At 39.2% G+C, this 17,175-nt stretch overlaps 1 protein-coding gene across 2 annotated transcripts in view; it reads left to right on the forward strand.

Moving 5' to 3' along the window:
- The first annotated feature begins 7,138 nt into the window (after window positions 1-7,138).
- TAFA5 (TAFA chemokine like family member 5) overlaps window positions 7,139-17,175 on the forward strand; it is a 396,302-nt gene continuing 386,265 nt past the window's right edge. For both annotated transcript variants that reach the window (XM_059472669.1, XM_059472670.1), the window contains exon 1: window positions 7,139-7,720. In XM_059472669.1, coding sequence (XP_059328652.1) covers window positions 7,609-7,720 — 112 coding nt within the window. In that variant the 5' untranslated portion in view covers window positions 7,139-7,608. The remainder of the gene's footprint in view (window positions 7,721-17,175) is intronic.

Here is a 17,175-nt window from a genome sequence, read left to right on the forward strand (position 1 = left end):
AGCTTCAGGCACCCCTCGGTGGCGGAGGCCTTGGGCTGTACCTGCGGGACAAGGTCTCGGGGGAGAGCTGCAAACCTGGACGAAGCAACAGAGAGCCGGACACTTCCTGGGGTCCAAAGAGGTTTAATGTCCCAGGGGGCGACCAGCAGGGAGTGACAGAGAAAAAGGGTTGAGCATGAGACTATAAAGGGAGGTGGTGACTAGGGGAGGGATTTACAGAGAACCAACCAGGGAGAGACAGGGGACGAGCTTAACATAATAGACTTGAAGGGAGAACCAATAGATACATTGTATAGGAGGGGCCCCGGGACCACAGCCAATCACGTCCCCTACTGAGGGGAATATTCTGGAAAACTGGGAGGGGTGGGGAGTGATTGACTGGGCCCAGGGAGGAGAGAAAACTATACATATTTGGAAAGGGAGGGAGGGGGAAATTATATAACATGAGGAAAACCATGGCAACTACATAATAGACAGAAACTGAGGCGGGGTAAGCTGGGAGGACAGAACCATCACAACAAAATGGGGGAGAAACAGAACATACCAACAAAACACACTACAACACAAACCAAACCAAAAAACATTAGCAATTCATGGTTCCAGCAGCAACTAAGGCAACAAGCGACATTTAAACCATTATCAACAAGCTGCTCGGAAAATCTATTGGCTTCATTATGAATAGAATTCAGCTCTCAAACATAACCCTGTACTCCACCTTGAGACAATACCATCTGTTTCTTCTCCTATAGCAAGGTTTGTTAAGAAGGGGCAAGATTTTCAGAAAAAGGCGAGAAGACATAGCCCCATATGCCTTTATGTCTCTTGTGTGTCTGTTAAAATGTCCAAGGAAATAAGGACTTACATAGCAAATCCATGGATGGCTTCAGAGAACAGGATCCTGACAAGATCCTGAAAATCCTGGCTCCCTGATAAACAGGATCATGCAGTCGCCAGATCTGCAGTGATGCTTTTTTCTCTTGAATGGGTACTTGCTCATTGTATATACAGCCAAGTATAGGATACTTTGATTTCTCTCTCCTACAGAATATTCTGCAGGGAAGCTAACAGACACAGGACAGAAAAAAATAGAGGACTGACCAAAAAAATCAGGTATTTGTGACTGTACACTTCTTAACATGTGTAAGTGTCAAGTGTGTAAGCTATCAAATTGTGGTATGTCACTGAAGGAAAAAAAGTAAAGGGAAATTAAAGGAAAAAAAGGACAAAATGGAATACATTCCCAAGAAAGTAATATACTCTTTCCTAATTTTAAATATATTGTAAAAGAATTGCATGAGTTATTTGTCATGTAATCAAAAGCAGATTTTTCTGGACACTTTGGAACAGGCACTGCATTCAGCATCCCTCTTGTTTGATTGCACAAAATTAAACTAAACTCACAACAGATCTGATCTGATTAATAATTTATGTGGTTTCCAAGACAAAAATTTGCTCATAGTCATGATTTCATATCCCTCTCATTTTCTATCTATTTGCTGTAATGAAAGCAATTTACCATATTTGGATTTATTTGGGGTTTGTTTGCTGTTCCATGTTCTGATTTCTTTCCTAATTTTTTAAATAACTCACCTCCTAAATTATCCATGTATGCAAGTTAGTTATTTTTGTTCTTGCTGTCAAATCCAGTATATTACCTCACTGTAGCTCAGGTAATGACTCACTTCTGAATGATTTGGTAATTTGCTAAATTCCAGAAACTTTTATAACAGCATTTAAGATACCCCCCCAATTTTTTTTCTGAACTAGTAAAGGTTGCTAAGTGACAGGAATGTACTTATCTGCCACATCATTGTAGGCATTTCAATGCAAAGAAACAATTTTACACACCCACACTATAAAAAATAAACATTTTATTATTACATGCTATGAAAAGATGCAGTTCATTTTAACCCAACTTTAGATGTGATATTTGCACTTGCATGACAACAGTAAAGTGTTTTTTTTCCAATCTCTATATTTTTAGGACCTGAGAATGCTGTATTTTTACAAAAAGTTCATTTGATCTCTTTGTCATCAACAGCTAATATTTTTTTTAAAAAATGGCAGACACATTTTGAAAAGATATAATATTGGTTTCATTTTTTTTAATAAAAACTACAGATTTCTCTTTGTCACAAAGTGGAATAAAAATGCACTTTTCAGTATTTCTCTTCATTGCTTTTATTCATTTTAGTGTAAAGTCTACAAATTAAATTCAGTCAGGATGATAATGTGGATGTTGTGACATCCAATCAGCTATACAGACAGGCATAAAAATATTTTGCATTGGCAACATATTCCCACTTACACTTCCTTGCCTTTTTAAAATATTTGGCTTTACACATAATTGGACAGGTTAATATAGCTGTCAGTGAACAACTTCATAGATTTTATTTTACAGGGTGAGGATTTCCCATAACTTATGAAAGCTTTCATATTAAATCAAAACCACATACAGCTTTTCAAATTGTATCTGTATCACACAGTATCTATAATATCTTTGGGAAGTAATTAAAATTAGGGGAAAAACCCTAAACCCAGCTAAATTAATAATGGCTAGAAAAAAAAAAAACCACTACTAAATGGTACCTTGTGATAGAAAGAAGATCAGTGAAAAGGCACAATCTACAAGTAACAAAGCTGTAGTTTTACATTTGTAAAAATCAACAAAAGCATTCCTCAGTGAGAATACCTGCCATGCAGACAATACAATGCAGTAAAGCAACATGACTTGGATTTGGTCAACGGCTTCCCTCTAAATATATTATGACTATGCATTAATGGAATTTTTATTAAGAACCTTACTGTTACTGACCATAATAAAGGCTCTTTCATGTACATGTATCAAAATATCTCTGTACAAATTTTAAAGTACTCTGAAAATGAAGACTTTTACTGAACTAGTGGATGAGAACTAAGTTACTTATGCCACAGTTTCAGATGATGCAGTTTGCTGCCATTTAGACTTAAATACGATTTCTGTTATTTAAGAACTGAACTCTCTAAATTATAATTTCATAATGAATTAAGCATTCAAATACCCACTGACTCTCTTTCTTTCTTACTCTTTCTTTGTTCACAAATACAATAACTTTCTGCTTCTTGTAAATCAATAGCAAATACTTACCTACTAAATAAATGGTCAATATTCTGGGCACTAAACAGGTATTTAAAAATAATTGAGGCATGTGTCTATATAAAATATATTTCCTAAAGATGGCCTAAGATCTGCAAATAAAAAGAGAGCAAATCTGGTCACTTTCTTAGTATTATGCTCTACTGCTCTTCCTTTAAAAATTCTTTTGAGATATAACAACAAGTTATATTACACAGGTCTTACAAGTAATTAATGTTTTTAACATTGTAAAAAATGTTTTAAATGCTGCTACTCTTTTACATCTTTTTTTGCTCATATATATATCAAAATTAAGAAATCTAATCAGAAATGTCCATTCAAATATTGTGTTGTTTCCTTGAAATCAACATTTAGACTCAACTGACGATTTTTATTTGATCTGAAGCAAAAACTCAGCTGTTGGCTTGAATATTATTGATTGTTAATTCTCTCTGAAGTATTCTGAGTCAGTGCAATGCCATGTAACTTACTCACAATTTATTTAAACCTTCTATTTTCAAAGCAAATAAGCAAATTCAAAAAGAACAAAAGGTCTCTTTGTAAAGATCTGAAGAAAACGATCTACCTTCTACCATGTACATGCTTGATGCTAAATGAATGTTAAGATTTATCCTCTGCAGGTTATCCTCTCACCTGTCATAGAGGTCAATATCACTACACAGACCTCACAAGTCTGACATCCTAGCAGAGAGCAGAGATACACCCACACACATCATGGACAAACTCTGACAGAGATACAGCTTACAACAGCCTTCAAACTATGCCTTTTCTAGTCAATAGATATGTTTTGTTTATAATTTTTTAGTGTGGCTAATGGCACAGCCTATCTTAGTAAAGAGCTTAAATACTATTTTAATTTCCTTGCAAATATTAACTCTTCCAATAGTAATGGCAGAATAGGAGAACTGTGTCTTTGACTATATGGGAAAAAATCTGATTTCTTAAAAGGGTGTTTCGCTTTGATATACAGCCTTTAACTTGGGTGTCTATTTTCTATTCAGCTTTCAGACGTCTGTCCATGACTTTAATCATTGTTTCTTACATTTCCGTACACACAGGTCTGCATACTGGGAATTTTTTTGGGAGATTAGGGAGGCAATAAAGACAGATCTCACATATTTTCCTTGAAAATCAAAGTGTTGGGACCATATCAAGAAAGGGGTAAACAAATTGAGATCAAATTCCACCCCTTCTTCCTAAAGTAGGACTTTACATTGTGAATACTGTGAAATTACATTGTGAATAGGATTAAATACTTTTCAATACAAGACCCTGCAGAACAGTCAGGCCATTACTGGAGATCAACATGCACCTACAAAACAAATCAGCAGTGACCTAAAATTGCATTTTAAGAGTGGTTTTAAGTCTTGTCTTTGACAATCAAATCAGAATGTAATGTTTGAAAATCTTTATTAATTTAAAATTTCTTTGTAAAACTATTACAAGTAGTTGTACAAAACCACAAAGGCCTCAGTGGTTCCATATTCAGTAAATGGTGCCTTACTTTCTGAGTAACTGAGTAGTTATTTCTCCAGTGTGGGAATTAACCTGGTCTCAAGTGAAGCATGTCCGTTTTCAGAATTGTCAAAGCAAGACTTAAGCTTCTGCATGAACCTTCAAGCTCTATTTAGGTGAACAGTCATCATGATCCCCACTCCTCAGACTGAAAGCTGGACGTATTTCCAAGGGAAATCCTCTTGGAAATCCACAAGGCAAACTGTAAGTTTTACTATATAAAATTCTGTGGACTCTACTGAAAGGTATAGTTGCTTATATACATCTACAGCTGTCCCTTATGACTTTAGAATCTCTTGATCTATACATCATACTACATATCTCATTTCAAGATACTTTTGTTTTTTCTTTATAGTAATTTTTAAAATATGCTATTTAAGTGGGCATTCATTACTTATAGCAATAATGGAAATCAAATGTTTTCATAAATACAGAAAATGCTTCATTTACGTGTTAGTCCTGGAAACGCAACAAACAGCAGCACAACATGCAGTGGCATTTTTGTTGCTTAACATTTATTTACATTTAATCTGAGAAGAGGAATTTTGAAAGTCCTAGTTTTTTAAAAAAACTCATGAAGCTGTACAACTTTACATCAAATTGAAGTAATACTTCAGGATTCCAAGAGGGATGATGAATTAAAGTTGACTTAGAAGGAAAATTATAGTGCCTAAGTTAGGGATGGAAGGTGATACAAAGATTTTGACTCTACATATAAGTGTTCTTTCAAATGATACGGGGAAGGAGAATATACCTTAGCATGTTGTCTTAATGTTTGTGTTGTGCTCCATTCTAGTTTTCAAATATACTGGAAAAGAAATTCCCATGAAAATATGGGAAAAGAAAGTCACATATTGGAAGGAAATATTCTGGCACCCAAACAATAGCTAAAATTTAATCTCTAAAGCATGCTTGAACACATTAATCTATTGCCCTACCAGTTCAGGCAGAAAAATCTTCTCTAAAATCAAAGCAATTAGATTGGCAATGTCCTCATGGTGCAAAACTGAACTTAGTTACTAGTATCTAATCAAGTGCAGCTGTACCAAAAAGGTCCTTACAGCCCTGTCTTGTGAATATTGCATCATTCATATGCAATTTTAAGTTCATATGTTTAAATGGCAAACAATCAGACAGACCTGGGGCTTTTGAAGGAATAGGAATCAGCTTCTTCATGGCATTTCTATTATGCAAGTAAAACACGGGAGGAGATAATGGGACATTTTGTGACTAAGCTCCTCTTCTAGTCTGACAATCCTGCCTGTACTTGGAATGCGACTACCTTCTGCAGAACTTAAAATATTAATTTGAAGACATTGCTATGGAGACTCCGAACAGAAAAGCTGAACTACCTGGTCCCTCTTTAAATATTTAAGCTTTTAATCATAAGGGATACTGGCACACATGTGAACCCAAGTCCTCTAATGTGGGTTTCATACCGATGCGTCGCTGCCATTTCAGCGACAGAAACCGCGTGCCAACGGCAGTGCCCATAAGGACCTCAGATGGATATACAATGAGGAATTGTTTCCTTTAGCATCTGTGGTCGAGTCGAGGCGCAATACATCGTGGAGATTTCGAGCCGCACCGTGCAGGTGAGGGGACTGGGAGAGGCAATTCCCCGAGCCACTTCTTCTGCCGATACCCGGTGTCAGCCGAGAGCAGATGCCCAGAGGAGGCTCGGGGCGGGCACCGCCTCCGCTCCCATCCCCTCTGCTCCCTCCGCGCCACCTCCCGCCGTGGGCAGACGCTGGGGGCCGGAGCCGGCTCTGCCCCGCCGAGGCACAGGGCTCGCCCCTCGGCCCCAGCCCGCCGCACAGCCCGCCCCCACCGCGGCCCCGCAGGGCTGGCAGCAGCCTCCGCGGGGACAGGGACAGGGGCTGTCGCCCTGCGGCTCCTCCCTCCCTAAACCCGGCGGGCGCCGCCCCGGGAGCGGGAACGGGAGCGGAGAGCGGCGCGGGGCCGGGGGGCGATGCGAGCCCCGGGGCGGGCGCGCTCCTCCGGCGGGGAGGCGAGCGGAGCGGCGGGGGAAGGACCGCTCTGCTCGGAGCACTGAGCACCTGTGGGCGTGACCGCCGGCCCCCTCCTCCTCCTCCCGCTTCCCTTTACTTGAAGGGCCAGCGCCGCTGTAGCGGCAGAGCCTGAGAGCGGAGCGGGCGGTGCTCGGAGAGGAGGAGACCCGCCGCCGACCCTCCGCCTCAAGTGTCCCGGCCCATCCCGCGCCTCCGCCCCGTCGAGCCGCAGGACCGGTCGGGAGGGCAGCTCAGGCTGGACAGGCCGTGGGGGGACAGGGCTGTCCTCGCCCTGCGGGCGCTGGGCCGGGGCGCGGATCGCCCTCTCAGCGCGGAGCTGCCCGCGGAGCCCTGCCCGGCGGGCGGCGGTGGCGCCGGGCTGCCCTCGCCCCTCGGTGGCCCCCGCGGCCATGCTGGCCTGGGCTGAGGGGCGGCCGCGCCCTGAGCGGGGGTCGCCGTAGAGCCGCGGGCGGGCGGGCGGGGGAGGCGCCGCGTTAGCACCGCCGGGGCCCGCGCTCCGCCTGCGGGGCTGCCCCCGGGACGGGGAGGCAGGGGAAGGACGGCAAGCGGAACAACTTCTGCAAATTGAAAACAGAAAAGAAAAAAATAAAAAAAAAAGAGGCTTATTCGTGGGACGTCTTCGAAGCTCAGTACCACGCGAGGCATCCCAGCCGCAGTGAGACCCTCCATGCTAGTGCATCCCACCAGAGTGACAGGAGGGAAGCTGGCTGTGGCCGCTGTTCCCAAGCTCCGCTTGCGTTAGAGTCGCCTTGGCTTTCTGGCTGGAAGATGGTTCCTGCGACAGGACCATGGTGCTGATGATGAACAGCAGAGTCGTTGGAAGATGCCTTCCTTGAGGATTACACGTGGAACAAGGCCATCAGTCGAGGGGAGAGCTGGCTGGTGAAACTGTCTGACTTTCCCCCCGCTGGGGAAGTGGCTTCAATGGCTCCATCTCCCAGGAGAAGCAGTAGGAAAGATGCCAGCACCTTGCCAAGCATGTCCTCAACTTTCTGGGCTATCATGATCCTGGCTAGTCTCCTAATCGCTTACTGCAGTAAGTACATATTTGTCCTGGTGCTTTTGCTGGGCATAAATCTACACCCTTCCCATGTGAGGTAACACTTCAGGCGAAGGCCAAGCTCTGAAGCTGGCAGGCACAGGCACTGTGCCTTAGACTTGCCCCTCAGCACATCTCCCCGCATTCCCCTATGGCAAAGCAGGTAGACCGGCACTTTAATACTGCTGCTTCTCAGGAGAGTGAGCTGTCCTTAGGTTGTAAATGTGGCATTTCCAGTCCAAATAGTATGATCTCTTGGATTTTAGAAACAAACTTTCTAGCGGTAGTAGCCCTGATCCCTGTTCACTGTTTATTGTCAGATGTTACCAGATTGCTCTGAGGCTGCTCCTTCCACATACACACTCTCCTAACTCTGTCCACCTTCCATGACGGGGAGCTGGTTTGCTTATGTTCATTTTTTTAGGAAGCACATACTTCATCAAGTGGCAGATGTCTTAACATCCTGGGATCATATGTGATCCTCTGAAATTCCATAGGAGCAAATCTTGGCACTTTCTTAGCATATCCTCAGCAGTTTAGTAAGTCCATGTTGCCAGTTTTAGAGCTGCATCTCAGGTTATCAATTGAGTTTTTATATTCTTTTTTCAGGCTTGATAGATTTTCCATTAATTACAGTGTTGCAGATAAGGTATCTGTAAGAATCAAGTACTTGGACTAGAAATACTTTAAAAGGTCTTTATTTTTTCCTGCCTTTTTGTTTGTTTTTGGTAATTTTTGTTTGTTTTGCTTTCAGCAAGAATCATTTTCAAACAGTTATATAATGTCAATGGAGTTAATGCCTACACTTCAAGTTAGGGAATGCAAATTAGTCCATAGCGCCAGAGTAGGAAACTTGCAAAGAGAATAGAAAAAGCAATTTTTATGCAATAATAAAAAAAAAACCCAAACAACTGCAATTTTTCAGGAAGGAACCACACAGCTTTGCCAAAATGAATCTACACTGTATTTTCCCACCCTGAGCTGAATGGGGTCTGTAATTTACCCATGGTGCATATTGCTTTCATTAGCTGTAGCATAAAGGATTTTGCACTAGGCTTGTCTGGTGGAGCTGTAATAGGTGTAGGCTCTGATGAATAGGAAAGAGATGCTGGTTTGCAGGAGCATACCTGCTGCATTTCTTAACCCTCTATTCCATTTCCTCCAGCTGTATTACACTGACCATTTTTCCATGTATGTGTTCTGGGGTTTTTTTTGAAACAAGATTGTAATTGGTTAGGAAAACCTTTAATTCACTTCTGTTTTGTGTATTTCAGGGGTTCTTTATACTGATGACACTGAAAGCGAATTATGCCAAAAAGAATAACATATTTTGGATTTTGTTTTGTGATTTAGCACATTTTGCATTACACTTCTCATTAATAAAATTATATTAAACAGGCCACACTTTTAATAATATAATTTTGTACATAATGCTGTATTCAATGTGATAATGTAGAGGATATCCTAAACAACATAGTGAGTTTTAAAATAATTTATTGTATCATGGGAGTGCATATTACAGAATGAATAGTTCAGTGACAAAGGGAATTCAGTTTGGTATTAGTGATAGGAAATTTTTTGTTAACTTTGTGTTAGAAGTGTCCAAAGCATCACAGGCTTCTTATGAGAAGATATGAGATCTTCTGTGCATACATTTTCAATCACCACGGCCTCAAAAAGAGTTAACTGTGAACTCTGACACTTCAGAAATCATTTATTTTCAGCAATTAGAAGTTTGACCGTGTTTTATCCTAAGGAATGTAGTCATCCATTTGAATTGTTACAGATTGTTCATTGTTTACTGATGAAAAATGCAAATGTTGGTCAATAATCTCAAGGCATTTTCTAGTGTGCTTAAAGATCAGTTTCTAATTATTTCTTTCAGAGAGGGTAGATGGTATTCCTCCAATATGTAGTACACTCTTCATTTCATATAGCACTGAAAAGCACCATGCTGCTTAAAATATGCAGTGTCAAAGCACTCCACCATTTATGTAATGCTTCACTGATTTGACAATTGCAATTCCAAATGTTAATGAAGCATCATGAACATTTTATCTAGTGGTAGTATTTGAGACATTGGAAAAAAGTGGTTTTTACTCTGTGAAAAATCAAGATAAAAAAAAGTGAAGCTATTTCTAGGTAAAGCAGCACTTCAGATTTTATGAATTCTCTTAAAAATCAGCTAGAGTTTAATCAGTCTTTTTACATCTGATGCTTGTTTTTGAAGAAAAACAAATTTGAGTTTTGGGGAGTACATGATGACTTTTAAAAATAACAGGATTGCCATATTTCTTAGGAAATAAAAGAAAAGAAATTTGACTATGTAAGGTGGTCTCTGTTTTCCCCCACACCTTATTATCAGGAACACAGAAATATAACCATAAAGGTGAATATATTATCAAACTAATTACAGGAACTTAATATTTTGTTATCTCATTGTATCATTCTACTGAAAACAAACCCTGCAGCCTCCAAAACAAAATCTGGAAAATAACTTTTCCATTTTTCCTTTCTTAATAGCACTGTAAATACAATTTTTGATGTATCTTGCCTATTTCCATTTTTAATGTTAGTCTGAAAAGGCTTATTTCTGAATCAGTTTTTTGAACATTGCTTCTCCTTCTCCTAATTACTTTGTGAATCTTTTTTTCTGGAAGTGTATTTGTTGTACAATAGTCCTTCCTATTACTGGGAGCAACCAGTAAACACCATACTCTTAAGTTCCACTTGACAGATAAACATATTTGTAAAGAATGTTCTGGATGTAAATGTACAACCCATTAGACTTTCATTTATGCTTTAGTTTCTGAAGCCCAATGATATACCTATTGATGTGGTAAAATGATAAACTGATAATTTTTTCTTTCTTAAATGTTTAGATTATACTTAGGGATAATGGCTCCATCCTATGGTGGAAGAGAAACCTGCATCAAATCAATTAGGTTAGTTGCTATAGTGATAAATATAATGTAATATTCTCCATCTGAAGGAAAATGGTCTGATTTGATGGGCTCTCAACAGGGGAAGGCAAAAACAAAGTAGTAGAAATAGACTGTTTGTGGTCCTTAGTGTGAGCAACAAGGAGTTATTTTGCTAAGCAGAAGAATCATTAAATGCAAAAACAGCCTCAGAAGGCTCTCCTGGTAGAGGGTGGCCACCTTCATGGCAATTCAGAATTGAAAGAGTTGTGACATTTTATGATTCCATACGTGTATCTTGCATACTTGCTTAATAAACAGTGGTAAACCGGAGAGAAGTACCTACAGTGAATGCCTCACATTGTGTTTTTTACTGTTGTAAAGGTAAAATGAATAGGTTTGTTGGGGTTTTTTGTTTGGTTGGTTTTTTTTTTCTTCTTTATAACTGGAGTATTTTACCATGCTTGAAAGTTTTGTCAAATTAAGGAAATTCTATGTGGTATCACAGCTGCCTGCTACGTCAGGAATGTAAATAACATAGTTTTGATCCAGAACTACTTCTTAGTGCATTTATTCAGTTGACTTTGCTATAAATACTGAAAGGCTTTTTATATGTAAATGGTAACTTTTTAAAGTAATATAGGAATCAGCTTTTAGCAAATTTGTGGCAGTTACAAGCTTTTACTTTTCCTTTTTTATACTGTTTTCTAAGCCCAAGGAGTAGAACTTTAGAGCCCTGTGCTGTTAAGTTAATATTTATGAGGGTAAGTAAATGGATTTTTTTTAAAAGAAGCTACCAAAACTGAATGGTACTTGGAAAATTGACCTCCTTACTTTGAGTACAGTGTATGGAAGAGAGCAGTATGAAATCCAGCATTTATGCTTACTAAATAATGATAGTACTAGGAAAAAGGAATCTAAAAGTCCAAAATGCAAAGTAATTCCCATAATACTGAGATGTTTTTGCTATTGCTGAGCAGGGCTTGCACAGAACCAAGGCCTTTTCTGCTTTCCTTATTGCCACACTGGTGAGGAAACTGCAAGTACATTGCAGGTTAGGAGGAGGCACAGTCAGAGCAGGTGTCTCCTACTGACCAAGGGGATATTCCAGACCATGTGACATCATGCTCAGTGTATGAAATGGGGGGAAGAAGAAGGGGAAATTTGCAGTGATGGTGTTCATTTCCATTGTTGTACATGATGGAGCCCTGCTTTGCTGGAGACAGCGGAACACCTGCCTGCCCAGGGGAAGGGATGAGGTCATTTCTTGTTTTGCTTTGCCTGTGTGCATGAATTTTGCTTTCCCTATCAAACTATCTTTCTCTCAACCCATGAGTTTCCTGGCTTTTACCTTTCTGATTCTTTCCCCGGTCTTGCTCATGGGGAGAGAGTGAGCTGCTGCCTAGGGCTTGGTTCCTGGATGGGGTTAGACTACAAAAAAATACTATATTAACCTTACCTTAAATTGAGATCCTGCTACTTATTGGGTAGACATGGCTCATTTGAGAAATGCTTTTTCATTGTCCTGTTCTGGAGTTGCTTTCTGTCTAAAAGACATGGGCTGCTATGGTCTCCAAGTCTTATTGTTTCCTTATTTGAGACTGCTAGCAGGAATGGCAATTAACTGTGACTGTCATCTGGCCACTTCTACACCAGGGGCTACCATGTCATCATGTATAGGCTACTGAACAGCTGTTAGATGGTAAATGGTCACTGCCATTTATGTTGGATGCAAACAAGTCAGCTCTGAATGAAAGCCTACAGCTCCTGTTATTGATCTGTTATCATTCAGGTCCCTTCTGTTTTCAGAACTGAGAACCACAGATTTTTAAAAAATCTGTAATGTTAGTATATTTTTCTGCAAGAATTACTGTGTATGTATTTTTCCCATACTCTGTATGCAGAATGTGACATAGAGAAGAGCTGTTGTAAGTCAAACTTTTTTCAGTCTAATTTGTATATAGAAAGAAAGAATAATGCTTTTATGAAATTAAATAGGATATGTAAAATATTAAAATTCTGTTTCTTTATGTACTGTCCCACTTGCTCCTTTTGAAGCAGGCTCAATTTTTGTGATAAAACCAGAATTGGTTGCTTTATTGCTTAGAACTTGATGGCCTCTACAACATACTACCTGCCAATGTGGGTACCAAGTTGACACTGAGATTGTCTCAGCAGTTGTGCTGTAGTCTGTCCAGATGATGTATTACAAAGAAGTCCTTGGCATCAATGCAAGAAATGTCTTCTTACTGCTTTGAATATTGAATTTGGCCCTTTAAGACTAAGTAAACACTGTTACAATTTCTCAAATGTTTGAATTCCGGCTATTCATACTTCCATTAAAAGTATAACCACTGATGTGGATGGATGATGAGAAGTAGGTAGGGAGGGGAAATTAGAAGAAAATTGATATTTTCAATTAAATACATAGTAGAAAAGTATTCCATGTCTTTCAGCCTAATTGACAGGACAGAGATTGAGACCTCTTTGACAATTTTTTTGTGCTGTTTATGTAATGTACTATTTTTTCTTACCATATACTATGAAGACGGTACTGGGGCCATGGAGTAGAGCTCTACTGCTCCAACTAGAGGGTGTAAACATGAGCTGGATTAGATTTTCTTCTACTGGAGTCCCATTAATCTTTTGGTCTTTCCTTACTGATTCCACTAAAGAAGCAGTAGAAAGTCCTTCCCTGAGCCTAGCCTTTAGGAGTGTGTATTCATTCTCCTCTGCTAGAAGGGGATGGTATGAAATATCTCAGTTTTTAAGATGTAATTTAGTACTTTCTTAGAGAGTGCTCTAACCATAAGGCTATTACATGGGAAAATAAACATTGACAGCTAGTCCAGCATCTGGCATGTCAAATATTCTTTATTAAAGGTGTACATTGAATGTTGTCCATAACTCTAAAATGCACTTGGATACTGAGCTTCATATAGAAGTATTAGATACATAGGAAAATCCAGGCGGGTTTGATTAGCCACAATCTTCCTGGTCTGCATATTCTTTGTTGCTAAATTCAAACTAGAGTGTTTCCATGCTTGATCTCACATTTGATTGGGTATGTTGTTCCACTGCTGGGCTGGGAATCTATTTTTTAATTTTTTTTCTGTGTTTAAATCTAAGCTAGATTGCTTTTTGGACAGATGGTTGGCAAATATGCTTATTGTCTATGTTTTGAAAGTCATCTCTTCATGCTTTTGTGTTAGCCCTGCAAATAGGAAAATGTTATGTGGTGACTATTTGAAAATATATGACCCGTATTTAGACCATGTTTTTCCAATATTTTTGGTATAGAGGTTTATTTCAAAGAGTTTGTGCAAGTTTTTCAAAAAAGGACTGGTCATGAATAACAAGTTGAATGGTAGAGGGCTTTGCATCTATGTGATCTTTGGATCTCTTCCAAAACATGTGGCCTGTGTATTATTTTGATCTCTGAATGGACTGCTTCTTCAAACACTTGATTGCTTTCAGATAAGAAAAAATCCTCTAATTGGTGTGAGGAGTATGACTATTTTTTTTAAAGGGTCTCTGAGCAATAACCCCTTCGGTTTTCTCCTGAGTAGCATCCACTCACCTGAATATCATCTCTGCTTTTGCAGTGTTAGGAGAAGTCCTGATACTTCTCTTCATTGCCTGTGGAGCACTGCAGCAATAAGGAAGTTGCTTCTCTAGAACAAAGTGTTATTTATTTTGCCAAATTGTATCTTGTTGTTGGACAAAACATAAACTATATGTAGAGAGACCTCTAGCTTAAATTTTTCTTTTTACAGTGCCCTTCAAGACTGTCAGTTAGTGTGACTTATTTATAGTTCTGATGTTTTTTTAGTTTGTTTATATATGTTTATTTATTTTGTATATTTCTGCCTCTTCGTGTGATGGAAGGGACCTTTAATGTTCAACTAGTCCCAAACCCCCTGCCATGGTCAGGGCCACCTTCCTCTAGACCAGGTTGCTCAGAGCCCCAATCAGCCTGGCCTTGAGCAGTTCCCAGGATGAGAACTTTTCTGAGCAACCTCTTCCAGTTCCTCAACACCCTCACATTAAAGAAGTTCATCCTAATATCTAATGTGAACCTCCCCTCTTTCCATTTGAAGTTACTAATGCTTTAAAATATTGCCCCTTATCCTATCACTAAATGGCCAAATAAAAGGTCCCACTCCTAGGCTGCCTCATTCTCTTGCAGCCCAAGCTAACCCATGCCTTTATCTGCCCCTTGGCTTCAGAATTCTCCTCCACTGTCATATCCTGCTCTCCCAACAGGAGATGTTTTAACAGGGCACGATTTTATGATGTTTTTAGGATCACATACCTTACATAATAAAGCATCCTTCTGCCTTTGCTTGCAACTGACAGTAGCAATTTATGCTATGACCCCATTGTTCATTCTAGTGTTTGGAAGGTCTGTCAGAGACAGTGGGACTGTCTCTGTTTTTGTTTTGTGTGGAGGTTAATTCCAGAACATAGTTAACAGATGTGTTCTGTTTGTATTTTCTGTACCAGAAACAGCCCAGAGTAAAAGCCAAGAACAGAATGCCTACGAGATCAGAAATATTTTAGATTGCAAGTTATATTGATTGGGTTAATTCCTGTTTTTTCATCCATTGTAGGGGAGAATTTCACTGACCAACTTTATTTAAGCATAGCTTTAGAACCTCATGAATCTGTTATGTGTCTTCTGAGAGAAGGGTCCTTAATTCTTACAGAAATGAGAAATCACTACATATGGAAAAGAAAATAATCACTACATATGACACTAGTCTAACAAAAAGTAAATGGAAATGCTTTCTGAGTTCTTGCTAATCCTAGTATAATTTATGATGGTTTTGACCTTTGCTCTTGGAACTCTTTTTTTTTTTTTCTGATCATCTTATAATGCTGATCTTGACAAATGTGTTTTAAGAGATGATAAACTGACAAACAGAGATACCTTTAACCCTGAATATCTCTGTCACTCTTCATACTTTCAGCTGTCAATATTCCTTTCAGGGGATATTTAATTTTTCCATTGAACTAGACCAGTGGAAAGTTTGGCAGAACATCTTAGCCAGATGACAGAAGTGGGTTTAAGCTAAGCTGTTGTAGTGCTCATTAAATGGTTCAGTTGAACGCAGAAATGTTGAAATGCTGTGAGAACAGTGGCTTCTGGCACTTCTGGCAGACCCAGAGGAAGCCCACAGATGTGATCAGGGGGCTGAAGCCTATGAAGACCAGTAGAGAGAGTTGGAATTATTCAGCCTGGGGAAGAGAAGGCTTAGGGAATTCCTTACTTACAACCTTGCAGTATAACAAGGGGGCTTGTGAGAAAGATATTTTACCAGAGGCTGTAGTGGCAGGACAAAGAGCAATAGTTTAAACCGAAAGAGAGTAGATTCACATGGGACATAAGAAGTCTTTTACTGTGAGGGTGGTGAGACACTGGCACAGGTTGCCCAGAGCTGCTGTGGATGCCCAGTCCCTGGAAGTGTTCAAGATCGGGCAGGCTGGGGCTTTGAGCAACCTGGTCTAGTGGAAGGTGCCCCTGCCCATGGTGGTGGGGGTTGGAACTAGATAATCTTAAAGGGTCCCTTCGAAACCAAACCAGTCTATGACTTTCGTTCTCTTGCTTTAAATTAAACAAATACAAATGTAATGGATATTGAGAGTTTACCTGTTACTGATACCATTCCCTTGTATTACTGAAAGGGTTCACTAGGTTCTCACATTTTGAGCCAAAATGAACCTTCTATTTATTTAGACCTTGGGTAGACACTTTCCTTGTGTGCAACCTAAAAAAATGTGGCTGTTTCTATTATTTATTTTGTATACTGAACAAATTCCAATGTAGTTCTGCATATCAGCTTGAATCAAAAAATAGAAAGTTCTTTCCTGAATTGAACTAATATAGTAACCTGAGTTATTATTGAAAATAATTTTGTTGAAAAATATCAGAAAGGTTTTACAGAGCTTTCTAAGTATCTACTGTCAGTAATGCTCTATTGAACATTCATTCTAAGGTGAGAGTATATATGGTTTTGTGTATATATGTGCTCAGTAAAAACCATATCAATATTTAAAACAAAAAAAAGAGGCTTTAAAATTTGATATCACCAAATGTTTCTGAAAGGTAATAATTTTGATGAAATGACCTGCTCTAAAGCATTTTCGTAACATGTGCTTGTAGAGCATAATATCTGGAATTATGATTCTTTTAAGGTATCATTTTAAAGAACTTTCACAGATATTTTCATTTTAAGTTACCAGCTCCAGCCAGGGAAACAAACAAACAAACAAAACCACCAAACTCAAATATAAATGTTCTGAAAGTTAGATCCTTATAGATTAAAAGAAACAGCTGACAAAGAATTTCAGTTTCATCTGAACAGGACAGGTTTTTCCTTACTTTAGATTTCTGCAGTGTAGTCATTTATATTTACCATATAAAAGTCAGTGAAAGCATAAACATTTTCACAGTGCAGTTCATGTGACCTTTTTAAGATACATGATAGAGATTAGAGTTTGATGTAAATTGTGCTGCAGAAGTGCTTG

Source organism: Ammospiza nelsoni, chromosome 5 (genome assembly GCF_027579445.1).
Source record: "Ammospiza nelsoni isolate bAmmNel1 chromosome 5, bAmmNel1.pri, whole genome shotgun sequence".
NCBI lineage: Eukaryota > Metazoa > Chordata > Aves > Passeriformes > Passerellidae > Ammospiza > Ammospiza nelsoni.